General features: G+C 44.8%; 1 protein-coding gene across 4 annotated transcripts in view; it reads left to right on the forward strand.

The window, feature by feature from the left end:
* The first annotated feature begins 2933 nt into the window (after window positions 1–2933).
* SMURF1 (SMAD specific E3 ubiquitin protein ligase 1) overlaps window positions 2934–27015 on the forward strand; it is a 45118-nt gene continuing 21036 nt past the window's right edge. For all 4 annotated transcript variants that reach the window (XM_039732215.1, XM_039732216.1, XM_039732217.1 and 1 more), the window contains exon 1: window positions 2934–3173. In XM_039732215.1, the coding sequence (XP_039588149.1) occupies window positions 3119–3173 (55 nt within the window). In that variant the 5' untranslated portion in view covers window positions 2934–3118. The remainder of the gene's footprint in view (window positions 3174–27015) is intronic.

A 27015-nucleotide genomic window follows, 5' to 3' on the forward strand; every position in this document is an offset into this window, starting at 1 on the left:
TGAAGGAACTCTGAATAACTGTTTGAGAGGTGTTCCACCCTTCTGCAGGCACCATCCTTGCTGTGGGGAAGGAGCTGAGCCAGGCCCAGGTGGGTCAGTGGCCTGGCTGTGTGCTGTTTCACCTGGGAGAGCTGAGCTGGATGTGGGAGCTGTGTGCAAATGCTGCTCCTTTGGAAGGAAAGCTGTTGGAGGCAGAGCAGGGGCAGTGATTCACCTCTGCTGCAGCTCCCTGGTGCCATCCAGCAGCCTGCAGCCCATCCACCTGCCTCTGCCCTTTCATTCCAAGGACCTGAATTTCAGGTTTCCATGCTGTGTCCCTGGCTCTTGCTCTCCTTCTCTCCAAGCCCTCCAAGTGTGGTCTCCAGCAGAAGGTGAGGGTGAAGTTGACACAAAGGTTTTTTTGTTTTGTGCTGTGGGTTCTCTACAAGCTGCTGGCCTCTGCTCCAGACTCAATGTTGATGGTTCCCAGCAGACCCTGCCCCAATCCTTTGCTCCCCAGGGCCTGAAGCACCTCCAAGGCTTGGCTGAAGGCAGGAGGAGGGAGCAGCTTTCCCTCCCTGCTTTGGGGGTTTGGCTCTTCAAAATGACCCTGGGTGGGCTCAGGGCTCTGCTGCCTCGGGTGCAGTGGGAGGTGATGTGACAGGCAGCTTAATCTGGAGGGAAAATCTCCTCTTCAGGAAACGGAGACTCTTCCTCTTCCCTGGATCTGTTCATCAGAGCATTTATGCATTTCTCATGCAGGCCACCCAGGGAAGAGGGAGGTGGGAGTGAATGTGCTCTCTGGGAGGAGCTGGGCAGCCTCAGTTATGGGTAGCAGGGCTGAGTATCACTTATTTAATATTCAAATACTGGGATCTGATGAAATGCAAAGTGCTTCTTGCATCCAGAACTATGGACTTAAAAACATGCTGCAGCACTGCCTGAACATGCACCTGAGCCAGGGCTGGTGCTGCCAGGGGCACCTGGGAATGGCCACAGCTCCTGGGCCAAAGGAATGTGAGGAAGCTGAGCTGGCACCAGGGACACAGAGCAGGGCCTGTGTGCCTGCCCTCACTCTGGACTGTGCTCCTGTTGCTTTTTCCCATGGCCAGGCAGGGCTGCCCCTTCCAGCTGCTCTTTGCTGATGCTCTGATGAAAAGAGAAGTAGGAAATCTCTTGGATTCTTTTTGCTGCGTGTGCTGGACACAAACGGTGGTGGGTGGTGTTACACAGAGCTGCTCCTGTCCATCCTTGTGGCTGTAGCTCAACAGAGCCCTGTCCTGCAGGCAGGGGCCAGGACACTGTGCCTCTCTTGAGCAGAGTGCTGGCATGTGGCTGCTGGGCCCGGTGCCTGCAGGATCACCCAGGCTCTGTGTGGGTGTGAGAGCTGCAGGCAGCTGCCTGCCTGGCCCGGGGAGCTGCCCTCCCCTGCTCCTGCCAGCAGGGCCATTCCAGCTCTGGGGCAGTGCAGGCATCATTCCCTCCTCCCAGGGGCTGGGATGGGGCAGCCAGGGGTGCCAGGGGAGGGAGATGCTGCTGTGCTTCCTCAGGGCAGCTCAGTCTCTCTCCAGTGCTGCACAAAAAGTTAGTTTTTCTAATTAAAACCTCCCCTGTCCTGGCCCCAGAGGAGCAGGTGGAGTGTCACTGAGGCTGGAAAAGACCTCCAAGCTCAGCCACTGACTTCCATCAGCCCCCTGCCCCTTTAGTGCCAGCTCCACTCCTCTGAACATGCTCAGGAGTGGGACTGCACTGCTCCCTGGGCACCTGTCAGTGCCTGAGCAAAGGGAATCTTCCCCAAAATCCCACCCTGGCACAACCTGGCGCTGTTTCCTTTGTGCTGTCACCTGGTAGAGTCCCTTCCCCTCCTGGCACCCTCCCAGCAGGGAGCTGTAGACAGGGAGAAGGTGCTGCTGCATTGCTGCAGATGGAACAGGCACTGCCTGTAGTGGTGTCTGCCCCACATTAAGACCCCTTTACATTCCTGTGCCACCTCCAATGCCACCTGCAGGCACCCCTGTGCTCCCTCCATGTCTCCCCCCACATCCTCCATGAGAGCCCCTATTCACCCCCTGTCACCCTCCTGCTGCCCTAAATGTCCCCCCTGAGACCCCCTCTCCACCCCTAGGCATCCCTGTTTGCCCCTTTTCATCCCAAGACAGCCCTAGGCACCCCTATTCCACCTCAATTCCCCCCAGGCATCTCCAGTCCCCTTTATTTCCCACATCCCACTCCTCCTCTGCTCTATTCCCCCACTGCCCACTATTCACTTCTATTCCCCTGTTGCCCCTCTCCTGTTCCTTTACCCCTATTCCCCCATCCCACTCCTATTCTTCCCATTCCTATTCCCCTATTCCCTTTCTTTACCCTCATTCCCATGCCATTCCTTTACTCCTATTCCCCCTCTATCCTCCCAATTCCCTCATCCCATTCCTTTACCCTCATTCCCCCTCTATTTCTCCCATTCCTTTACTGCCATTCCTATTTCCCCATCCCATGCCTATGGCCCCCATTCCCCCATGCCATTCCTTTACCCCAATTCCCCCATCCCATTCCTATTGCTCCCATTCCTCTATCCCATTCCTTTACCCCTGTTCCCCCTCTATTCCCCCCATTCCCCTCTCCCATTTCTTTACCCCCATATTCCCATTCCCCTATCTATTCCTTTACCCCCGTTCCTATTCCCCCATCCCATTCCTTTACCCCCGTTCCCCCTCCATTCCCCCCAATTCCCATTCCCCAATTCCCTCTATTGCCCCCTCTCTCTCCCCTCGCCAGGGGGCGCCCCCCCGCCCCTTCCCGCGCATGCGCCACATCCCGACCTTCCCCTCTCCGACCTTCTCCTCATGGCGCCGGGACGCGGCCAAGCCGCCCTGCGCGCTGACGTCACCGCCCTCCGCCGTGCGCGGGGGCGTGGCGGGGGCGTGGCCTCGGTTCTCCGCGGCCGGGCCGGGCCGGGCTGAGGCGGCGGCTGGGGCAGGGGCTGAGGGCACCGAGCCCGCGGCGGCCGCCGGAACGCGGGCCCGGGCATTCCCGGCAGCGTCAGGAGCGGGCGGGCTCGCATGGCGGGGCTGCGCGGGGCCGCCGGTTGAGCTCGGCGCCGCCGCCTCCTCGTTCTCCTCCTCCTCCTCCTCCCGGCGCGATGTCGAATCCCGGTACCCGCCGGAACGGCTCCAGCATCAAGATCCGCCTCACAGGTAACGGGGCGGCGGCGGCAGCGCGTGTGTGCGGCCGCACATGCCCGGCTGGGCCCGGGTCCCCTCCCCTGCCCGGCCTGCCCGTGAGGGAGGGGCGGCCGGGCCCGAGCTCCAGCCTTGCTCAACTTTTATTCGCCGTTTTTCTGTTCCGCTTCCACCCCTGTGGCCCGGCCGAGGCTCTCTGCGCTTTTGTGCGTTTCTGTTTTTTCCCGCCCCTCCGGCGTGGGGTGCCTGAGCCCCCTCGGGGTGACGGGGATTAGAGGAGGGCCGGGGTTGTCCCTGCTCTGTCCCCCTCGCTTCTCCTGCCCGGGGTCTTTCCTGCGCCCTCCCCGTGGAAGGTGACACTCAGCCCCGCTCCAGCACCCTGACCCTACACGGGGTCCCTCCTGCACTTCCCTTTGGGGTCCCTGTTGATAACTCTCCCCTGCGTTCTGCCCGTTTGTGGGGTCTGTTCTGCACCCTCCCAGTCTGGGGGTCCCTGTGACACCCCTGCCCCTCTCAGCCCCTTCCTGGGGTCTGTTCTGCACCCTCCCAGTCTGGGGGTCCCTGTGACACCCCTGCCCCTCTCAGCCCCTTCCTGGGGTCTGTTCTGCACCTTCCCTGTCTGTGGGCATCCTTGTGACACCTTTCCCCCTTCCCAGGGATTCTGCTGTTCCCTCTTCCATAGGGTATCCCTGTGTTCTCCCTTCCACCCCTGCAGATCAGGGGTCTCCTCTCCACCTCTCCCAGACTGGCTTTCAGCAAAGCCTTTCATAATTTGCCTTTCTTCACTTTAATTAACAACCCCCTCAGCCTCCTGTGTGCCGAGGAGGATAACTCAGTTGCTAATGAGAAAATATCCACTTAGTTGCTTTTAGCTGAGGTTTTTTTTTTTAGCATGTTTTTTTTTTAATTTTCCCTCCTTCCTCTCAACTTGTTCTCACCTGGCACATTGTGGCATTCAGCTTGGGAAGTTCCTTCCCTGTGCAGGGGCTGGCACCCAGAGCTGTGTCTGTCCTGCCTCTGTGTGAGCCTCTGGAGGGTTCCAGGATGGATAAACCACTTTATGTTGGACCCTGAAAGATGTGGATTAAGTCTTTTGGAAGCTGCTCTGGTCGATGCCGAGCCTGCTTCTGCAATGAGAAGAGAGACAGTTCCTGCTTGTTGAGACTGCTGTGTGAATTATTAAAAAATAAGGTCCAGTCCATTCTTTCAAAGGCAACAAGTGGATGCTTGGAGGTCACTTGGGCTGGAGAAGCCACAGTGCTGCTCTGGGTGACCAGAATTGATCCCTGGAGAGGAATCTTTGTGTGTGGGTGCATAAAACATTGGCAAATAATGAGAGAACGGTGCTGGTGGAACTGCAGTTACAGGTTAACTTGCTCCTGGCACATAACACACTCAGAGGCAGATCATCAAAAAACAAAAATCCTGGTGTTCTTTTAATCCTTTGATTCTGCACTGCTTGTGCTTCAGAAGACCAAAGTTTGTGAGGATAATGTAAATCTGAAAATCCTTTTCTTGGACGGGAGAAGGCTGGAAATATTTTTAGGTTGTATGAATGATGTTTGATCTGAAATGAGTTTTGTGGTGATGTATACCAAATGTCAGCTCAGTCCTTAATGTGGCTTATTTTTATGCAAGTCAGTCAATAAAAATGTGAGTTAAGTAACTTAGGCCATGGTCATAGCCCTTCTGAGCTGGAGGAGATAATTTAAATAACAGAGAGAAGCTGTTGGGTTTAATTTTAAAGGCTGAATGCTGCAGCAAAATGCTTTTTTACTTTTAGCATACACTAGTCTTCTCTCTGAGCTGGGAATGTTTCCTGGAACAGACTGAAGTTTCAGTTTATTGAGCAACTTGGTAGATATATTTTTTATTACTCCCCATTTTTTAACTGTATTGAAGAAATCTCCTGCTTGCTCAAACACATCTTCTGTTTTTACAAGCAGGAAACCTGGGTGATGTGACAAAAACTGCTGTATTTAATCAACAAATAAATTGCTCTGGGAGAGGTTTAGCTCTGGAATTGTTGGGCAATGCTGAGTTCTTGGCTGGGACTGGGGTGCTGACTTACCTGTTTCAAATAGCTGCAGCCAGCCTGGCTGTTGTTTTCTCATCTCCTTGGCTCTCGGGAGATTTGAGCACATTTAAATCAAGACAGAGGACCTCGTTTGTTATGATTTACTACCTGCATTGTGTTTCCTGTGATTAGGCACCATTGAAGTTTTGCAGTACTGAAAATAGCAGTGTAAATACCACTTAGTCTGCCTGTGAGTGTCACTGGGTGAATGGCAAGGCAACAGTGGTTGAGCCTCCTGTGATTTTTTTAAAGACATCATTTTTTCCTCACCTGTTGTAAAGGTATTTGTGGTAGCAGAGTGTTGGGGTTATTTCTGTGAATATAAGCAAAAGTTCTCAATCCTCTGATGCTTAGCAGAAGTGATCTCCCAGCTTATACAGAATGATGTCAGTCCTAGCCTGATGCAAATTGTAGTGAAGTAAAATGGCAAATAATGCACCCTGTGCAGAAATGCTAAAAACCTCAGTGTAACCCTGAGTTGCATGACAGGTTAAAATGACTTTGGGTCTCAAATATGCTAATCTCCTGTCATATCTCAGTTTCTCCTCTTCTTTCCACTAAAGCCTTTACCCCAGCTGGTGATGCAAGAGCCACAGATACTCTGGCCTTGTCTCTTGTCCCTTGGAACAGTTCTAGGCAAAGTAAGAGAACTTCCTGTCCAATCTGTGGTCTCTTCCTGTCCGTGCTGTCACCAGGGCGGAATTGCCAGACAGGGATGGAAAAATGAAGTGATCCTGGGAGTGCATGTCCTTGCCAAATATGCTCAGGGTCTGCTGGGTCAAGGAGGAACACAATCCACAGAGCACGTGTCCTTTTTTTACCCTTGTGCTTCTCTGAAACCTTTGTTTGCTGCTGCTCCCTGGGGAAGTTCCAAAGGGTTCATCATCTCCAAGGCTTCCACGGCCTTGCTCACACTTGTATCACCCACAAGCACTGGTGAAAACTGCACTCTCATCGTGCTGGCTATGGCAGACACCCTGATCCAGGTAGTTTGTAGGCAAAGGTGGCAGATGGAACTGGAAAGGCCATGAAGAAATGGACTAAACATGGAACTTTACCAAAAGAACTGCAAGTTGGGTTCTGGTTTTGTTGGTTCTGGCTTTTTCAGCAGGGTCTCAGCTGAGGTGTTAAAAGCTGGCTGGTTTCTGGGGCCATCATGGAACTGAGGAAAGTTAAACTTTAAGGATCACTTCCTAGCTGGATCTTGCACAGTTGGATGGCTGTGTTGAGGACTGATGGCAAAACAGTTCCTTTAACAGAGAGGCCAGAGTTGGTGTAACTGGAGCATCCAAATTATCTTCTCCAAGCACCTCACTTTGCTGTGGTTCAGAGTCCTCCGTTCCTCCTTGGAAAACCTGGCCTGGGAAGGTTTGCTGCTCATGGGGGCAGTTTTGGAAGGCAGGTGTAGGTGAGAATCCTCCTAAGTGTGAGGGGTAAGACAGTGCAGTGTCAGAAGCATCAAGGGAGGAGTGAGGAAGATGATGATGAAGCAGGTGGTTGCTGTGAGGTGAGAAAGCCAGAGGGGATTTGTAGGTGACAAATCTGATTCCTGTAAGGAAAATGGTTGTGCTTAGCGGTGGCAAAGAAAGGGGAAGAGGGAAGAAGTGACACAGATGAGTATCCTGCACACACTTCCAGCTCAGTGTAGTCAGCCAGCTCAGGAAAGCCCCAGCCGTGAAGTCTGGCCAGTTGGTAGCTGGTAAATGGCTGGCTTTGGGACTTTCTGCGTTTGTGATTCAAGGAATCCATAAAAGAATACAACTAGAAGGTAAAACATTGTGTTGCCATTAGAGCAATGTTCACTTAGGATTGCTACAAAGGCACAGACTAAAGCATGTCCCAAATGTCAGGATGTTTTACTTCCCTTTCACGACTAATGTATCGACCAGTGCAGCAGAGTTAACTGACTGATCAATAGCAACACTAATATTGGTGACCTGGACACTTTCCTGTCCTGTGTTCAGGAACAGTGAATATCTGTGTGGGGATCTCTCAGTCAGACATGATGAATACATCATGGGCTGGCTGTAGTTGTATGGTTGAGCATCAGGACCGTTGGTTCCAGGTGAAGAGCACTGGGGCAGGAAGGCAGGAAGAGCTGGCTGCTCATCCCAGCCTCCCTGGTAGTTGGCATTTAACATCCAGCCAGCTTTGTGCCATGGGGGACACGGTGGGAAGCAGCAGTTGGGGAGCTCCAAATTTATTTAGTGTGGTCACCTGGGAGTGTGTTGAAATCCGTGTCTCGTTCTTTTCCTCTCGTGAGGATTTTCTCTTCCCCAGCCTGCTGGGAGCAGGGCCCGGCTGCACTGGAGCTGCAGGTTTCCTGTGTGGTGCTGTGGAGGCACTTCATCTCCCTCTGCCTCCCTTCCCCATTTGCCTTGGGAAGCTGCAGCTTTTTTTTGTGAAGGTAAATTCGTGGCTGTTCAGAGCCCTATGGATAGGAGTGGCAAAGAGGCTCAGGTCGTGTAACTCTGGGGACATTACAGAAAATAAAATTTTGCTTTCAGGGGAGGAAGTGGAGAGCACAGCGTTTGCAGTTGGCCAGCTGACATTTTTGGGCTGCCAAAGTGAGAATCCAAAGAGCAGCCTTTTCCTCTGGGCAGGCTATGGGGAGCAAGTCTCCTTTTGTTGCTTCTCCCAGTAAGTCAAAGCTGTGCCAGCACCATTGTCCTGGTGGAAGTAAATTAAATCACCAAAAGGAGTTTGTTTGAATATCCCCCTCAGGCGGGGAAAGTAGAAACAATAACTACTTTATTCCTGACTTGAAACTTTCTTTTGTCAAATTGAATGTCTTCGTATAAAGAAATGCAATTTGGGATGTAGTTGTGTAGTTCATGATTTCTTTTTTATGCCATACTGCCCACCAGTCTAAGAACAGTTTTCTCATCCATTTCTTGAAACAGCTTTATCACATTTCTAAGATTCTGTAGCATCATCCTTTCTGTTTGTGTTTCAAAATTAATCATCAGTTCCAGGGAAATACAAGAAGTGTTGAATTTCTCAGTGAGGAGGTTGCTCTTATACCACGATTTCTGTGTGCTGGGTAGAGGCACTTTACTGACAGCTGCTCCAAGGCTGCTAAAATTGCCACTGTAAATAAAGATCAGCGAGCCCCCTCAGTTTTTCCTGAGCTGGCTGGAGGCTTGCTTGATGGGTCACAGAATGGAGAAGTACATCATGGAAATACCATCCCTGTGTGTGGTTTTTGGAGGTTTACCTGGATTACTGCCCACCTTGAAGCCAGTCCAGTTGCCATGCTTAGAGCTGGATTAATCTGGTTGGATTACTTGCTGCTATTTATGGTTCTTGAGTCAACTACTCACTATCGTGTTGGTTTGGGCTGTCTTGGTAGAGGCAGTGGGATAGAGCAGAAGGGTTTGGATAAGATGTGGATAAATCACTTGGGTGTGAAGTTTAGGTATGTACCCAGCAGAGCAATTCGTGTAAGAATTGAGTGAGGAGAAAATTTTTTTAAAAGGGCTGGAAGAGATGTTCCATCTGCCACCTTTTTCCCTAAGTTTGGAGTGGAATCTTTGTTGTTGTTGTTACATTTCTCTATTATTATTCCTCTGAAAATAGTCAAAGTACTACTATGAGAAGGACTAAAATCTGGAATATCACTGAAAGCTTTGATATTTTTCATGGAAGCAGATGATGATTTATTCCTCCAGAGTGAAATAACCCGTTACTGCAAATGGTTTGTTCTTTCCTGTACCAGCAGTTGTTGTGACAGAGAGGAGTCAATGCAACCTCGAGGCTGACAACCACTGTGTTGGGATTAGGGAATGTCTTCACTGGGGTCTTACTGTGGTCCTTGATGCTCTGCCATCCCTCAGTGAGGACAGCACTTGCAGTTTTTTTCACCTGGATATCATCTCACGTTGTCTGCTATGTCTGTTGGCAGGCTGCAGTTAAGCCTGCGGGCAGCTGACATGGAGCACTTGTGTTATGGCTGGTGGTGAGGAAGCTGCTGCTCTGACACTGGGATGTTTCAGGTGCTTGCAAGTGAGTTCCTGCAATGCTGCTGCAGTAACTCAAGGTGTTATCTCCTTCCTGGTCTGCTGACCCTCATTGCCAAAAATTTGTCACCTGCCAGGAGAAAGCTGGCAGAAGAAAACCTGTGCTCGCACTTCAGCTGCTTCAGTGCAAATTCAGCTTCCCTGTGGAAGTCTGGCTCTAGGATTTAGACTAAGCTGCTGAACATGGAAAAGCTCAGGTGTGTGCAAGTCATGTGTTGGAAGCTTTTAGGAGGGAAAATCAGAAGACGCATTAGTGATTTTGTAAACCACGCAGCAAGTGTATATATCTCAATTTAAAATTATTTGTGTAAGTATTAATGTAATTAAAGAAGAAAGCTGCATATATGTTTGCTAAGTGAGGCAGTAGGTCAATTAACATTAAGATGCTGTGTGTTTTTAAATTTTGTTTCACATGTGTTTAAGGGGAAATCCAGTAATTTGTGAAAGGGGATCCCTGGGGATATTTTACAGTTTTCCATGTCTGGGAAAGTCATAAAATATAATTGGAGAACATAGCAGAAATGATGGAACTTCTTCTTTGTCATACTCTTTATCTGGCAGCTGCATGGTGAATATTTGGGGGTGTAGGATGATAAATCTGATGATGCTCTAGTTGAATTGGCAGAGTAAGCATCCATGCTGTTTCAGAAAGAATCTCTCCACAGGGCTGTAATAGCTTGATGCCTTCCTCTTCAGTAAGTCATTTTTGTCAAGTTAAAGGCCAAAATTCAAACTGGCTTGTTGTCAGGGACACTAAGCACAGCAGGCAAAAATCCCCAAGGCTACCCAATTCCCAGCACAGATAGATAAAGCTGGCAGAGCCTGCTTTACTCGTCTTCCCCTCCCCCAGAAAAATCCTCTTCCCTGGGTTTTTTTTTGGAGGATATGGGCACTATTCTGCATACTAATACAATTTAACAGAAAGTATTTAAATGGAAGGTTTGTTCATCTGTTTGTGGGTAAAACAATCCATTATTGTTTGGGAGTAATGGCAAAATAATGCACAATCCCTGCAGTGAGCTGGCCGTGCTGCAGGCAGCTGTTCCAGCTGTGCTCACCTCGCCACAGCTGGAGGGGATTGTCCTTGGCACAGCAGCTCCGGTGAGCACCTTGTGTCATGGAGCACCTCAAAGGGGTAAAGCTCATAATCCTAAACCCTAAGAAACGATGGAAAATCCTGTGGAAGTGGGCTTTGTACCAGCTTCCCTTTTTACACCTGGGGTCCTGAGGCTGTCCAGCAGTTTAGGAACGAAGGGCAGTGTTAAACCACACTACTGACTTCAGGGGTTATTGACCACTGCACTGCCTGTGGTGCCCCAGGAGTGCTGAGTGTCCCTGAATGTCCTCACTAAGAGCAGTTTTACCCGTGGTTGGTTTGCTTGAATGGTGGATGTTTCTTTCCCAACTCATTATGGAGATGGTCTGCTGAAGAAAATAAAATAGTTTTCTTTTTCTTTCATAGGTAACCTACTATTATCCTTCTCTTGCAGGAATTTTTGCCTTTATAGGTAATCAGTGTCAGGAAAATAAATATTTTTGATAGGATTCAATCTTTTTTCCTCTAGATGAGATACATTTCATTATTTGGAGCAAAATGGCATTTTTGGATGAGTGAATTAGGAAAAATAGCATTTTTGTTGACCTTTTAATATGTTTACAATTTTGTCTTCCTTAAATATCTGCCTATTTCCTCAAATAATTAGACTAAAACAAAATGGTTATGTATTTATCAATTTAAAGTTTCCATATCTTATTTTCATCCCAAGATAGCAAATTAAATTTGCATGTGTTAAATTCTAGGCTTCTAATTTGTCTTCCTGATGTTTCCAGGACAATATTAAAAGCTCTTCTTTGTATTTTTCTCCTGAAAATAAAGGTTAAAACACCGAAGATAGTTGCCTTTCTTATTTATACTGGAAAATAATTTATTTATTTTGGCAACTCCTCACATCAGTCGGGACTTTCTTTTTTCATGGCCCTGACCTTTCTTCTTCACATGCCAGATTTGGGCTGTGTTGAACCCCCAAAGCCAACTGGACATTGCACAGAAAACTCAATCCCTGTGGTCAGTGTTTTCACATTCTTTAGTACATGGGGTGTATGACATGAAAAGTTTATTGGAAAGAAAACATCTTTAGGAATACATGTACTCTGTTTTCCTGAAGAGCAAAAGAAAAAAAAACCCCAAAACTCTAGGCTGAAAATTAACTGAGTATGTGGATTGTACTGTTGCTTTAACAAAATTTTTTTGACTACACAAGTGCAGAATTTAGAAAAATGAGGAATTTCAGTTTGATTCAGATTTGCTGTGATTGATGCATTTCCCAGGGAATCTGTGTTCTTTGTCTTTGTAGCTGATGTGTTTTGGTTCCTTTCCCATGTGCAGACATTTTTATAAGCATGTGGGAACTTCACTTTAATTCAGAATTAAAATATCAAATTTTATAAGTGTAAGTCTAATTAGCAGATACCTCATTGTTGCTCCTTTAATGTTAATGGGGAGAATCCATTACGTTTGGTAAACTTTGGGTTTGCAGTTGAGTGGGTGAGCATAAGCTAAAGATCTGATGTCAGCCTTTGGAAGAGAAATTGGGTGAATTTTCTGGGCTCTTGAAGTGATGCTTACTTCAGTGCTTTAGATTGCAAGGAATTCCGAGCAGTGTCTCTCATATCTCTTTCTTAAAAACATCTGCAGACAGGTAATGGCCACATTAAGTGCTGCAGTGGGCATGTTCATATCTCATGTGTCTGTAAATACCCTGCTGAGCAGATCAGATAGAGCAGAAATGGCTTGGTGGAAAAAAAAAAAGCCTGAAATGTTGTGGGGTTTGGAACTGGCAGGGAGTTGCTGTGTATCTAATTTTTCATCTCCCAGCTATCCCTTACGTGAAGCGTTTTTGTGCTGTGGTCGGCTGATGCATTTAACCCACCCCTGAAATTGTTTTTAACCACAGTGAAAATACTTCTGCTGAGGTCCCCCTTGCACAGATGAGTGGTGGAATAAGGTGAGATGAGGTTAAAAGGCAGAAGTGAAGTTAGGGAAGCCAGAAAGTGCCACAGAGTGGTTCAGCTGTGAAACTCAGCATGGTCCATCAGCCTCTGAATGTTCTGGAGTCAGAGAAGGGCTTCAGTGCTGAACTCAGGCTTTAATGACTTTATACAACTTGGTAATTGTGTGATATAACCAAGTTCTGTGATGTAACCACACTCAGATTTAAATCTGTGCATCTTTTCCCAGAGATCCTGTCATTCATTCATAATCCAACATTCAATTTACCTCTAGAAAAGCCCAGGGTGTAGGAATAACTGTCTGGCTCTTTATAAGAGTGACTTCTGCATATTGGGCAATAATTAAGTAAAAATAGTACGCTATGTGTACAGCTAATGTGCCATAATAGGCACACCTACATCTTTTGTTCCTTCTTTCCAAGAATTTTAGGGAATTTCATGTTAATAGACTTCTTTCAAGATTTATTAATTAATGTGTCTGTGCTCATTTATCGAGCTCTATGTGAGAGAGCCAGGCAGCCTGACACTGGTCTGCAGCCCCTGGATCTGCTCAGGGTGATGGAATCAGCTCCAGTAATTGTGCTGTCACCAGCCCTAGAAGGAGACTTTGGCAAACAGAAGAAACATGTACGTAGGTGCTTTTCTGTGTTGTGTTCTTCAATTTAAAATTAAATACCTCCTTGAAGTTCCAGGTCTGTCTGGTAACAGGATAAATAACACTTCAGTATAACCCAGCAGCTTGGCTTGGACTTCTAGTCGCAGTCGTTTCTTTTGTAATTTTTTTATTTTATTTGTGCAATCACAGAAGTAATTTGACTTGTTACAAATAATGTTTTGATAAGCTTCAATAGAAATTAGCAAACCAGCCATCAAATGGGATTTATAAAAAGTTGCTTGGGAAAATATGTTGTAAGTAGTCTGCAATTCAAGGCATTTCCTTTGCAGGATGCTTATCAAGTCTGCATGTGCTACTTCCAAATTGAACTAGAACGTAGATGAGAGCTATTTTTGCTAGAAAGGGGTGGGGGAGAAAGAAAATAAAGCCCAGTTGGAAAGTAGTAACAGGTTTTTTTCTCATTGCCTTAGGATGTAAATCCTGCAAGTGTGCAGAGAGAAAACAGACTTTGAAACAGCCGAAGAAAACAGATTTATCTGTGATGTTTGAGATGATGCTGGTAGTGTAAACGTGATTGAAATAGTCATTGTAGGAGTGGTGAGTAAATATACCAGAAGCTTGTGGATAAACTGACTTCTCTTTGCTGCTCCATATGCCAAGTAAAGGCAAAATCCCCTTCTTGTTCTGGGATGTTCCTTCCCTGGGGAGGCTGGATCAGGAGGAGCAGCCACTGGTTTTAGGGATTGTCCTGCTCCCAGATGCCAGTGCACAGCTCTTCTTTCATGCTCTGGGTGTGCTTGCTGGCCTCTTCTGGGCTGTTGGAATTAAGATGTTGCAAGACTGAGAGGGAAATGATCCAGCAAATATTTTTGTGAGGATTTCTTGTAGATTAATCAGTTTTTTAGCCTTTTGGTGTTTCACAAATCAGCAGTGAAACCTGGAATGTGGAAGCTGTCTACACTTTTCAGGACAAAGTGCTGCCTTATTTGACCATCAGGCTGATGGATAAACTTACAGGACAAGCTTAATCTTTTTTTCCAGACTGAAAAATTACCAGGCTGAAAAGGGATCTCACCTGTCATTCTCCTCTAACTAATTTTTGGCTTTTCATCTGGCTTCAGTCAAATTTCATAAAGGCAGAGCCATTAAGCAGACCAGGGCTCAAGATTCATGGAGATGAGGAGCTTGGGAGAGCAAATCCACCCTCCCATGGTCTGGCACAGTGGTCCTGGTCCCAGCCCTAAAATTCTTGGAAAGAAGGAATAAAGGAGATGTGGAAGGAGCAATGTGGGAAAGTGAGAGGTAGAAAGGGGAGAGACATACTGGAATTAAGTCCAACACACCTATAGGTAAACCACGATTCATGAACCATAGTGAGAGTGTTTGGGGTTTTTCTTGGCTTTTTTTTCCCCCCAGAATTTAACATTCTCTGAGACAAACATCCAGATGACTTGATCAAGCACCTGTAATAACACTCCCTATATGTTTGTTTGGATTTTGGGGTTTTGTTTTGCCTTTTCACCCAGCTGAAACTGTGCCTTAATTCCTCACACAAAGCTTCAGCTGCGAGCACGTCGCTTCCAGCACCAGCCACTGCATCAACCTCCTACTGGCATTTTTTAATTAAAAGAACAGCACTATCACTTCAAATTAGTGCCACATAGCTTATTGGAGTGAGAAGTGAAATGGTGTTTAAAGGTTTTTCTCTCGTGGAAATGTTTTATTAAAATTTGCTCTCTTTTGGGTTTATCAGTAGTTTGTCATTCAGTGCTTGGACAATATCCGATTCCGAGGTGTGCAAGCCCTCTGTGATATGAATGCAAATAAAAGGCTGGCTTTAATATCTCAACTATTTGATAAACAAGAAGCACCTTCTTCATAAAAACAAAGCAACCAACATTATATTATTTTATGATTCCCACAAAGCAAGTGTCAGCCTGTTTTTCAAGTGCATTCCCTGTGTGGAGAAGGTAGTGAAGAAATAGATATTTCTGGGAGCTTCTGTGCCATGAACTGTGAAGAGCTGTTTGTGTAATCCTGTTCAGTGAAATTGTTAGGGCTCCGTTATACTCGATTACTGTGAGAGCAAGGAATATATCCAGGGGGAGGTAGCCCTAGTGAGAATTTTCCTCATACAGCATTTCATTTTGTCTGGAATATTAGCACCGTTAACCATCCATGCGAAATGCAATGTATTCAATCTATTTAATCAATTTAAACTGGAAAGCAAATGTCTTAGGCTTTGAGTGAACCAGCTATTCTCATGTACTGGGTTTTTTAGATATTAAGTTCTGGGCTTTGGATGTGCTAATATAGTAGCTTGATAAAGAGCTTGTTGTTCAAGAGAACTTTCTTCTTTTTTTTTTTTGCCGAGTCCTGTGACCGAGTGGTGTCACTTGTATAAAATCCTGTGTCTGAATATGCATTAAGGTTGAATAGGAAGAGGCATCATATTTTTTCCTTCAAGCTCCAGTTTATGTTATACCTTTGATCAAGGTATCTCAGAGCAGTAGTGAGATTGTAATTTACTGATGTAATGGACACTGACATTTTGTACAAGGAAAATGGCAATCAGGTGCTATTGACAGACAAAATGATAAATGTATAATGTTGAAAAAACTGACCAAACATCCTGGTCAGAATAATGCGCTAAAACATTTTCACCCAGATCCTAGGGCTGCAGATTCACTTGGGATTTGAAAGGGGGGTTTCTTTAGGGAGGAGCTTGCAAGTTGTTAATAAAAATTGCCAATGGGAGGAAGGTCCACATATATTGTTGTTAAGTCACTGTTGAGAAACTGATTTTGCAATGAAAATGTTTATTTGTTTTGAAAGAAAAATCTGTGCTAGAATGCTACGCATGCTCTTCTTATGTGTTTTCATTCTAAACTCTATTTTTATTTTGCTCTCTGCAGCCAGTCTGTAACTAAAACATTCCTAGCATCCTTTGGCTGGAGATTCAGTCAAGGACTTTTTTTTGTCCTGCTTTCAAGAAGATGATTCCAGTCTTTCTTGAAGCTTCTCCAAAGGAAATTTCCTTCTGTAGTGGATAAGGTGACAACGAGGGAAGTCACTGCCTATGGTCCAAAGCCTTAGTGACATCCTCTTATTGTTGGTCATGTCCTTACAACAAATGGAAATATTTTAGCATAGCTACAATAGCACATGATAAGAGTTGGAGCCACTCTGATGTTAATTCTGCTTGAGTTCACTGAGCTCACGAGCTGGCTGTTAGCAGAATAATGTGGATAAATGTTCTGTGGGCACAGAGGAGAGGGGCTGTGTCTGTGTCCGTGGGCATCAGGCCTCCCTCCCCACCTCCCCATCCAATCGAAGGGTGTTTGCCACCACAGATTGGATTTGCTTGCTCAACCAGGGATTGGCTCTGACCAGTGTGTTTGTTTTGTTCTTCATCCCTGGTGACTGTCAGTAGCACTTGGCTGAATAAACAGAGACTATTGATCAAATTTGAAGTCATTAGCTTGGCAGTTTAAATAGATGCTGGCCTATATGATTAGAACAAGGGAATAACACAGGCTGATACAGCTTTATTTGGAATAAAAGCCTTCTTTTCAGAGAGTCCTGTTTGGTGCCATTCAGCTCCTAGTTTGGTGCCTCCCTTAGGTCATGCAAGAATGAGACATTTTGCTTAAAATACCTAAAGTGAGGAGGGTGGCTTTGCTTGTGTAAGACAGCGATAACACAGACATAACAGGGAGCTGCTGAACTTTGGTGCTAGTTGGAGATAGATTTGGGAGAAGGAGATGCTGCCATGAGGTTATTGGTTAACCACATCCAGCCAGGGCATGTCCTGGGAGGAATCCTGCTCCAGCTCCCACGCAGCAGCAGTGTTGGATTGTCCATCTCGCTGCTGCTCAGCTGAGACATGGCCGTGAGGGCTGGCTGTTTACACCAGACACCACGGGTGATTAATCACTCCTGAAGGAAGTAGCTTCCTTTTAGTGGCTGCTGTCATGCCATGTGCCTGACAGCCTTCTCCATCATCTGAGCATGTTGGATGGAGCGTTTTGCTGAGGGAGCTCTGGAGTGCGCCGAGATGCCATTCCAGAGGATGGGCAGTGCTGTGTGCACACCCTGGCACGGAGCAGCAGTCATTCCTTCCTGCCAGCCCGCTGCTCCTGAGTCACAGGGCTGTGTGTCCCTCGAGAGCGAGGGACACACACGGATTGACCCACATTTCCTCGGGCACTGCAGCAGTCACGTGCAGCTCACTGCCAGGAAATCAGATGAGAACTGATGTAACTCAGTTCATCCAGCGTTTGCATGGCCTGGCCCAAAGTGCTTTTGGGGATTTACCACTTGTGTGACTAATAGGTGATTAGGTAGATTGGAAGGAGTGTGTCTACGTGCTTCATGTAGACAAGACTTGTCCTGTAACAATGGCAGCACCAAAAAAAGTCTCTTACACATCATTCTCTCATTGTAGTTTTTAAATGAAACTGGTTATTAAATCAGATTTTCTTCCTCTACGTAAAAGCTTTCATACTAATCCCTTGGAAAGTTTGTTGCTTAGGGGTGTTTTTCCTGTGACAGCTGGACAATTGTCCTGTGGAAGAAAACAATAATTCAGTCCTGGGGTTAATAAAAGAACAAAAGTAGGTGAATGAATGATAAAAATTTGGCTTCACAAAGCTATTAATACCTCTGTAATTGCAGTCTTTTTTTGGAACAAGCCTCATTTCTGTCCCGTTCTCCTTCGCCTCTACCACAGCTTGCTTATTCCTGCACATCCACTTGCAGTCCCCTCCTTCCCCAGTGCCACCACTGTCACCTCCCCACATCCCTCCCAAGCTCAGCAGGGCTGGCACAAGGCCCAGGCTAATAAGCCCAGACAAGCTGATTCCCTGGCAGGTGTCCAGGTGGCTGCTCACCTTTTAGCATCAGTGCCCTCCACAAACACGGCTCTTTGGGGCTGCCTTGGGTTTTTCATTTGTAAACAAAGAAAGTTTGAGCTGAGTTCTCTGAACAAATGAAAGAACAGACATAAAGACAGTGGTCAGCTATTTGTAACCTCTTGGGCGGGTGTTGTAAGGGATTATAACGGGCAGAATAGTCACAAAACAAGTACTGGAGATTGAAAAGAATTCCAGGAGTTAAAAACAATATTGTAAAACAGCTAATGTACCTGATTCAAAATGAGAAAGGATGCCAAGAATTTAATTTGGGTGAACACGATTTTTCTTCGCTCTTCCTGTTTTTAAATTTTGCACCTTTATTTTAGCTTTTGTATAGGAAATTAAAGCAATTGTTCTATTTTGTAGCTCAGCACTTAATCAGCCTGAATTATTTTTTTAAATTTTACCTGGATGGTCAGGGTGTCATTTTTTCCTTCTTTTTTTGCACATGCCTCTTGAATGGTCTGGAATCTGATGGCTATAATTTGAATATGGAATGGTAATGAAGACAAAAATAGATGTGTGCAAGAGCTGCTAACAGGGAAACCATCAAGAAGAGAAGTCAGTGGAATGTTTAATTCCATCTAGTGTGGGCAGTTTTCCCCCTAAGACATTAGAAGCATTTATACCTCAGTACTAAGATCCAAGTTAGGATCAAGACTTCATTTATTATGGGCCATTAGGCTCTGCCACTTCTTTCCAGCACCAGCTCCATCTTGATGATCCATATGTTTGTTATCCTCAGGTTGATAACGACAGCCCAGGGAGCTCTGGGAAGAAAGAAGTACTTGGGAATGAATTCCAGCTGGTTCAGTTTTTGGCTGGCCACTCTGAACAGCCTAGAACAAAATGAACTCATGGCTCTGGGCTTTTGTGCTCCCTTAACTCTTCCCTGAATGTGGACTTTCACTGCCCTGATTTTTAAGTCAGAGCTCACTCAGGGTCAGGTCAGAAAGGGCTGCTGGAGCTCATGTGTTTGTTACCATCTGACCAAAAAGCAAACAGCAGCTCTGAGAATAAGGAAGGCAAAAGCTGTAAGAGCATGAAAATGGTTTTTTTTTGGCAGCAAGGCCCATGGCTTTGAAAAGCTTTACATGACAAGACTTGAGACTTTTTATGTTTCTATCCAAACATGCCAAAAAGCACTCAGCATACCTCAGTTAAAATCCAAGCGTGGAAAACAGTGAGATGTGCTGGAAATCAGGGAAAGTTTCTGAGGCATTTGCTAACCTGAGGTATGTGGTGGTAAAGCAGTGATACGGTGCTGATGCCTTACTTGAAAGAAAGAATGCTTTTCATTTACTTGCAAAAAAAAAAATTTGGGGTGTTGACTGTGCCTCTTGAGAAGTCATCCAGTTCCTGCTGGAATTTGTCCTGGTAGCAGTTGCTGAAGTTAGTAGTGCCAGAAGAGGTGCTTGGTAAGTGTTACTCTTTGCAGTAGATTTTGAGCAACTTCTTGTTACAAGATTTCCAGTTACTGAAGAAATTCCAAATGAGTCTTGATTATTCTAAAGTAAGTTGGGCCCTGTGCATTGTTCTGAGGTTTCTTCTTTCTATGTGCTTAGTAGCCTGTAGGCCAAATTTTCCTGTGGAATTTCTGTATTGAAAATTCTTCATTCACTGTTTCCATATGAATGAAGAAATGTGGATTCTTGAACATTGTGACCGCAGTGGTCATCAGTGTTTTCATACTTGTATTTATGAACTTCTAAAAATTACTCTGGCAAAATTTGTTGGTTTGTATTTTCAGTGTTTTTAAAACAGGGATTTTTTTTTTTCTTCTCCCTTCATTTTGCTGAAAGTTAATCTCAACATCAGCAGCTTCCTGGGTCACTGAAGTGATTCCCGTGCCAGCTTCCTGCTCTTGGTTCACAAGGAAGCCTCAGTGTAACACTGAGTTGAGCAGTGCAGAGCCAAAGCTGTATACTGAGCACTAAGGCAACGTTCCATGTGGATTGTTTAACTACAGCTCTTTTACTGATACATTTAAGCCCCATGGGATGAACTAATAGTTTACATAGTTTACAACTTACACGTAACACCATCAATTTTTTGAATAACAATGTTCTTACTTTTGAGCAATCTACTTAGCACTTGATGAAAACCAGACATTAATTTTGTACTGTTTATTATATACCCCAACTGGAAACTTTTGTTCCTGTAAAGTTGATTTTATACCTTATTTAATTGCAGTAAGATATCAAAGAAGTCAAATACTGGTTTTGTCTGGAAAAACAAATCTTGGTTTTAAATTGAGATTGAGAATGTGTTAAATTACATTTTTTTCCTCCTTTGCAATAGTGCTTAACATTCAAATTGCTTTGTTGAAATACTGACACTACCTGTATCTGAAGGAATGTAAATACCAGCCACTCTTTGGAGATACAAAACATATGTTTTATGTTTTAAACTGAGAAATCTGCTTCGTTTTAGCTTGGAAGTTGTAGACCTTTTGCTGTTAGACAAAAATTCAGTGTTTCTATTGAACTGTTGCTTGGCTTGGTATCTACTCGAACTTTGCCAAGATTTTGTGTCCCAAGGTTTCTTCTTTCACAGGTTTCCCGTGTTCTGCAGCAGCAGGTCAGACTCCTTTCTGCCTCCTGCATAACAGCAGCGATTCTGAGGCAAGGCAATACTTACATACTGAGCTGGAGATAGTACTGGCTTGGAAAGTACAAAAGTTGTGTTGTGTTCCTGACATTTCAAGTTTTTTTGCTCAGTGGACAGGACCCCAAGGCTGGCTCTGGTTTAATTGGTGTGAGCGCTTCTGCATTCTGCTAATTGTGGTGCTCAGTTAAGTACCCGCAAATGTGTTGCTTCTGGTTTTGGTCTCTTGTTCTGCACTTTCTCCCCTTTATAAAGCAGCAGAGAGCAGTTGTGCAGGTTTTCCTCACGGAATTAGGAAATGAATGGCTTGTAAAAGCTCGAAGTCCATTAATTGGATGGTGTTTTGTGGGGGAAAAAAAAAGGTGCTGTTAGTACAGAAACATACCTGTAACTTGAATCTCACAAACTGCTTATAAAACATGCAGTGGTAGCAGTGGTCTGGGCAGCCCCAGAGAGAATATCTGGGAAGCAGGAGAATCTTAATTTCTGTGTTTTATAGTGAACATAATATTTATTGGAAAAGCCTTTTATGTACTGAATTAGTAAGCAAATGATCAGCTGCACAGGAGAGTCCTTCTAGGCTTCCTTTTGGTAATGAAAATAAGGTGTTCAGGGCTTTATACCTTGAACTTATGAAAGTGAAGATCAGAGACACTTTAAATGAAACACACCTCTCTGAAATGCTGACTGAGCACAGGCACTGTTCTCCACTACAGGAGTGTCAGCTATTTCATACCTAATTTATGCCTCAGCAATATCTAAAGCATTCAGGGTTTCTTTTCTGTATTTGATTTTTAATTTACCATTGTTCACCTCACATATTCCAGAGAAACAAATTCATATATCTGAACATTTGGATAGGATTTCTAGAAAGGACCTTTTGTTCCTGGGACTCTGGGATTGGGGCTGGGTTTGAGCTGGGTTCAATCCCCAGCTCTGCCTGGGACCTGTTGTGAGCAATGTTGGGATGAGAACAGGGTCCCGTTAGGTGCTGACAATTTTAGGGATTGGAAAAAGATGCTTTGAAACCTCCTTGGTGTTGAAAGTACAAAATATTTTTGGCCATCTTAGTAAAATTCAGTTTGGAATCTGAGTTATGAGTGCATGTGGGTGGAGGAACATGTTTTTCATGCTTTAGGAATTTTTTTCCAGATGCTTTTGCGGTGCTTGGGTAACTGTAAAAGCAAAGCATTGAGATTTCAGCATGGATTTATTCCTTAGTTTGAATGCAATTTAAGGGAATTGAGCCACATAGTTTCCTGGTGTGTTTTTAGCTTCATTTTGGTGATGATGTTGCACAGCTCACGTTGTGTCTGATCCAAAGTGTGAGCACAAGAATGTGCAAGGCGTGCAGATAAGTCTGTCTGGATAGACACCACTTGCTTGGAAATATGAATTATTCAATGCAAGTGCACGTGGTTAGAGATGCAAAAGATTGAATAAGGGAAGAATTCCAGAGCTGTGTTGATCCCAGTAACTGTAACTTGCATAGTGAAGTGTGGAGTAAATGAAAAGTCCATTTTGTATTTCCAGCAGGATTTTTTTCTGTTGAAATTGTTTTGTTTAGCTCTCAGCTAAGAAGTTGTATTTGCCCTGAGAACAGCATATTATTCTGTGTGGTTTTAACAGCAATTTTGAGGCTTTTACATATATTCCTATATCTTACTAGTGTATACTATACAGAAAGTGATGCAGTAGATGAAGCCTGAGTGTATCCTTTGTTTTCAGGGAATCTTAACTGAATTTGGGAAATCTCTTCTTACAAAATTATTGTCCCACTTGGCTGTGGTCCTGGCAGAATTATTGGTGGGGGTGGATGACTGAGTTTTAGAAACCATACAGTGGGTATAAATTACATTTCCTGGTAAAGCTGTGTAAATGATGGGCTGTTCTTGAGAATGGCTGTAAAATGGTGATGGCAATAACTGACTTAGCCCTTAAATTCCAGTTCTCACAGAAACTGGTTGTGCTTTGGACACGTTTGGAGACAGCAAAGAGAAAGTGGAAGGGATGTGAGGGAAGACAGAGCTTCAAGGACATCTTGGTGACAGAGGAGGTGTCACCAGTTAGGGTCTCACTCTTGCCCCAGCATCTCTGGCTGTATTTCCTGCATCTGAGCAACCACTGCAGGGCCAAGAAGAACAATTAGCTGATGAAACAGAGGTCTACGAAAGGTTTGCCCTAAAAAATAAACTTTAAGAGAAAAAGCACCCATGGAAGTACAATTTGAGTGGCACATGGGCCAGATAAACCCCATGGGCAGCTTCTGCTTTCAGAGCTGAGGGTGTGTCTGTAAGGCTCATGCATTCAGGGATATTTGGGGGAAATGGGCAACTCTGTGCAGAGTATGACAATGCTCTTGGCCTGGATTAGAGGGAGGCATTGCAAAGTCATAAGAAAACTGAGGCAATAGCTGGGATTTAATGAAAGATTTAATCTGAGAGCTAACCTTTATCTCAGGTATCTGTTAGGGGTGATCAAGGGGAAAGAAGAGAGAGAAAAGTTGGTATGAGGAATAATTGATAAGCTTATTCCCACTTCTGATTTGTGTGCCTTTCTTGGATTCTGTACATCAACATTAATTCAGCTTCCTATTGATCTCCCTTTTTTATCCCTGCAAAGTTCTTCAGCTGATTCCATAACTCTTCAGAGTTTCTCCAGTTTTACATCTCAGTCAGTTAATTTTTAAACTTGCTTTACTGGTCTTGTGCTGCACACAGTTTCAGTTAAAAGGGAATTTAATGAGTCTTGTTCTTCCAATAGCCCTGTGCTGGGTTTTTCAATGATTTATATTACTGAGGGTTAAGTCAGCCCTTGCTGGTTGTATGTGAAGACTTATTGTTGTAGAATTTTTCGGTTTCAGTAATTCTTAGGAGCAGAGATGAAGCTCTTGTGTTTTGTCAACTTGATTTTTTTTGCAGTAGGAGAACTGCCTCTCATTCGTGACTGCTTTCTGCTTAGGTAGGATGGAATTTTGATTCCTGACTAAGTAGATACTTTAATGACATGTTAATGGACTAATAAAAATGGCTTTTTCTGGGTGTGTGGTTTTTTGAAGATCTCTTCAAAGTTGTCTAGTGTTTGCAACTGGCTACACGAAGCCAAGTTCCAACCCACGAGGAGATCATGCCTTGAAAAGAGGCTTTGATTTTTACAGCAGCCTACACAAAAGGGCCACAAAAAGGGTTCGTGTATCAACTCTAGCGACTCTTTAAGAATTGAGGGTTTTATAATGAAGCTTTGCTTTAATCTGGTAGTCAGGGTCTGGTTTAGCATGAGTTCGGGCAGAGCCTTCCAGTGTCAGGGCATGAATGCAGGGCCTGAAGTCAGAGGGGTCTGGGGGGTTTTTGGTTGGTTTGTGTCTCAGATTGCAAATCTCATTGGCACCACAATGCTGAGATCGTTAGTGAAGGCCACTCAGGGTGCATGTCAGGATGAAATTAGTTCCATACAGCTAATTGGCTTATTTGGCAGATGTAAGGAAGGCTGTGGGTTTGTTTACCTCTCGGTGCTCGCCGGCGCTGCAGCGGTTCGGGTTCGGTTACTGAGAAGTTAAAGCAGTCTGGATTTATGCATTTCAGTCTCGAGCAGACAAAGAGAAAGACCAAAAGTATTCCTAAAGCAAACAAAAAAATGACTAGAATAGAAACCTTGGCCTTTGTGGTGACAATTTAAAGTGCAATTTGTGAATAAAGTGGTGTATTTCAGCTCAGTGATGTGGCTAGCTGTAGAGAAACTGCATTTTTACACACTTCAGCCATCTTTCCTTTCCCATAAAACCATTTTTTTGTATCCCACCAAATATAAATGATTGCCATCCTTAAAAAAACCAGACGTGAAACCTTTGCGGGTTGTCTGGTAGGAGAAATAAAAGCAGACCTTATCTGCAGTGAAGTCTCATTTAAGGTTATGTGCAGAGAACACAACTGTAAGCAGAGTCATTCCTCAGGGCAGTTCAGAAGGGGTGGCATGTGGTATTCAGAGTATTTTCCACAAAATCCACTGTTTGGATGAGACATGATTTCACATAAGAGATTCAGCAAAGATTTTAATTGTGGGCCATGAGTTTTAGGGTGTTGGAGCAGCATGTGGTGAATAGCTGATGTTCGCGTTTTTCTCCTTTTTTGGGGGAGGCTTTTTTCACTTTATGTACATTATTTTTGCCATGCAGCCTTCCCAGAGCTGTTTTTCAGAATGGGATTTCAGCTGTGGAAACCAGGCTGTGAGCTGGCACACACAGGGGACTGTCCTGCTGGGGCATCTCCAGCACAGGCTACCAAGTTCACAAGTCAAAACCTACACAGGCTTTGAAGCATTAGCAGAGATATTTCCATTACTTGGATGTCTCAAATTTGAACCTGCTTTGCAGCCATTTTCATTTTCCAATTGTGTGCAGTAACTTTAGTTTCATTTTATGTCAAGATCTTTATTACTTTGTATTCCAAAGCCTCATTGTTCTTCTCTGCTTCTATCTTAGAACAAACCAGCCAGCCTTGGTGCTTGTAATGATTATGCTGCATATCTCTATGATTAAAGATGGTCTATACAGAAGGAAATATTGAGTGAAGTCCTTTGTATGCCATCGGCCTGCTGGCCTGTGTTTGTCTTCTGTCACAAAGTAAAACGAATATATCCTGGAATCTGGCTGCCTGTTTGTACAAGCATAAATAATTAACCTGAAATATCCAAGGGAAGGCCAGAGATGGCTGAAAGTGGTATTTGCCAGCATGGTTCCCTGTGACCTCTCCCCACCTTTCCTGAGGAAGATGTGGACACACTGCTGGTTTGTCCTGTCTTGTCTCCAGAATTAACTTGGACACTGAGTTGAAGGCCGTGGTTAGCTCAGATAATATCCCATGTAAAGGTCCTTAATTTGAGCATGGAGGCTCCTACCTTTAACTTGCAAAGTGTGAATGAATGCACTCCCAGGTGCACATTTGCCTGCTGTTTTGCATTGGTACAGGCTGGGCCTATGGAATATTTTCATCACTTGCCTTATTTACTTTACTTTTCCCCTCAGGAAACTGTGTCATTTGTACACTGTGCAGCTGGAAACACTTGTAACATCTTAGCAGTGTGCAGTGGGATGGGGTGTGTTGGGAGCTGGACTCTGATCATTATGGGTCCCTTCCAAACTGAGACATTCTGTGGTGTATGGGAATAAATCTGGTGCTGATGCAGAGTCAGGCTCTGTTTACTTGGGAGTGTTTGAAATGGTTCCTCTCCCAGACTGTTTTTCTGTGCCTCCCTGCGAGTGCTGCTCTTGCTGCAGGATGGTGGCTCAGGGTGAGTGAGGAGCTTTCTGATGCAATTCTCAGCTGCCTTGTTCAGACGCTGGTGCCACTCTGTGCTCTCCTCACTGTACCAGTCCTGCTCCTGCAGCACCTCCTGAACCACAGCAATGATTCATTTCTGTTTGGAGGCAGGCTGGACAACCCGGGCCTGGCAGAGGAACCTCTCAGCTCACTCAAGCTACATCCCCAGGGTGAACACTGACTTTGTCTAAGGCTCGTCCTTTCTTCACCTCCTGCCAAATGTGCTTTCACACTAGCACTTCACCCAGCTGGCTAATTTGGCCTTTGAAATTATCTCAATAATGTCAGGTACTTAAAAAAACATTCCCATCCCTTTATAAATATTATAATCTAGATGTAAAGACATTGTTTCGGTGTTGTTTGGGATCTGTTGTATTAAAAAAAGAAGTTTTTCAGAGCTGTGCAACAATTGGGAGCGGAGCATAAACAAATCCTGTTTCAGGCTGAAACAAGTTGGTTGACTTTGAGGAGGCAGAATGTAAATACCCAAGTCAGGAGAATTAATACCTTTTGTAGTGTTGCAACAAATGCAGGGAGATCACTCCTGCTGACAAGCCCAGAACCTTTCTTGTTTAAGAGAAAGAAAAAGCACTTTGGAAAATGGGCAAAGAGGGGATTTGGGCAAAACCTGGGCAAAGACCTAAGGGTCTGTCTCATTCTCCTAAACACCCTCTGAATCGGGGATAAAATTAATAACTTTTTAAGCCTTTGTAGCTAAATCTACTCAAGTCCATGAACTTGGGGCTTCATGTAGCAGCTATCAGGTCCTTCCTCTGCTGTTGGGACGATGTGTTTAAGAAGGAAATGTGGCCCAGTCCCAGCTTTGCACAGCAGGGAGGGGCTGTCTGCTCTGCTGCTGGCATGCTTTCACATCCAAGTCTCCCGTTGCTGACCTTTGCCACCTGTTTTTTTACTGGAATTTAGAAATCTGTGGCTTTTAAGTGATACAGCTCTTGCAAATATTTTTTTGCTCTAGTGGGTTTAACATGCAAATAGTGGAACAGAGCCAATGGTCCATCTCGGGCAGCCTGATTCTGGAGATTGCTCCATAAAGGTTTATTTCAGCTATTAGCTTTTGTGCCAATATTTTTCTTACAAGAAAGAGTAATAATTTTTGCAACCGAAAATTGAGGGTTTCACAGGCTGTGAGTGGAAAATTGGCAGCTGTGCTCATCTACTGTAGACTGAAAGGCTGGGGCAGAGGGAAAAGAATTACATGAAAAATATAATTCTTCAATAATAGCTTCAGAAATTTATGCTGCTGTTTTGAAAGCACACCTGAAATATGGAATAAAGGT

Source organism: Passer montanus, unplaced genomic scaffold, assembly GCF_014805655.1.
Source record: "Passer montanus isolate IOZ18808 unplaced genomic scaffold, ASM1480565v1 scaffold8, whole genome shotgun sequence".
NCBI lineage: Eukaryota > Metazoa > Chordata > Aves > Passeriformes > Passeridae > Passer > Passer montanus.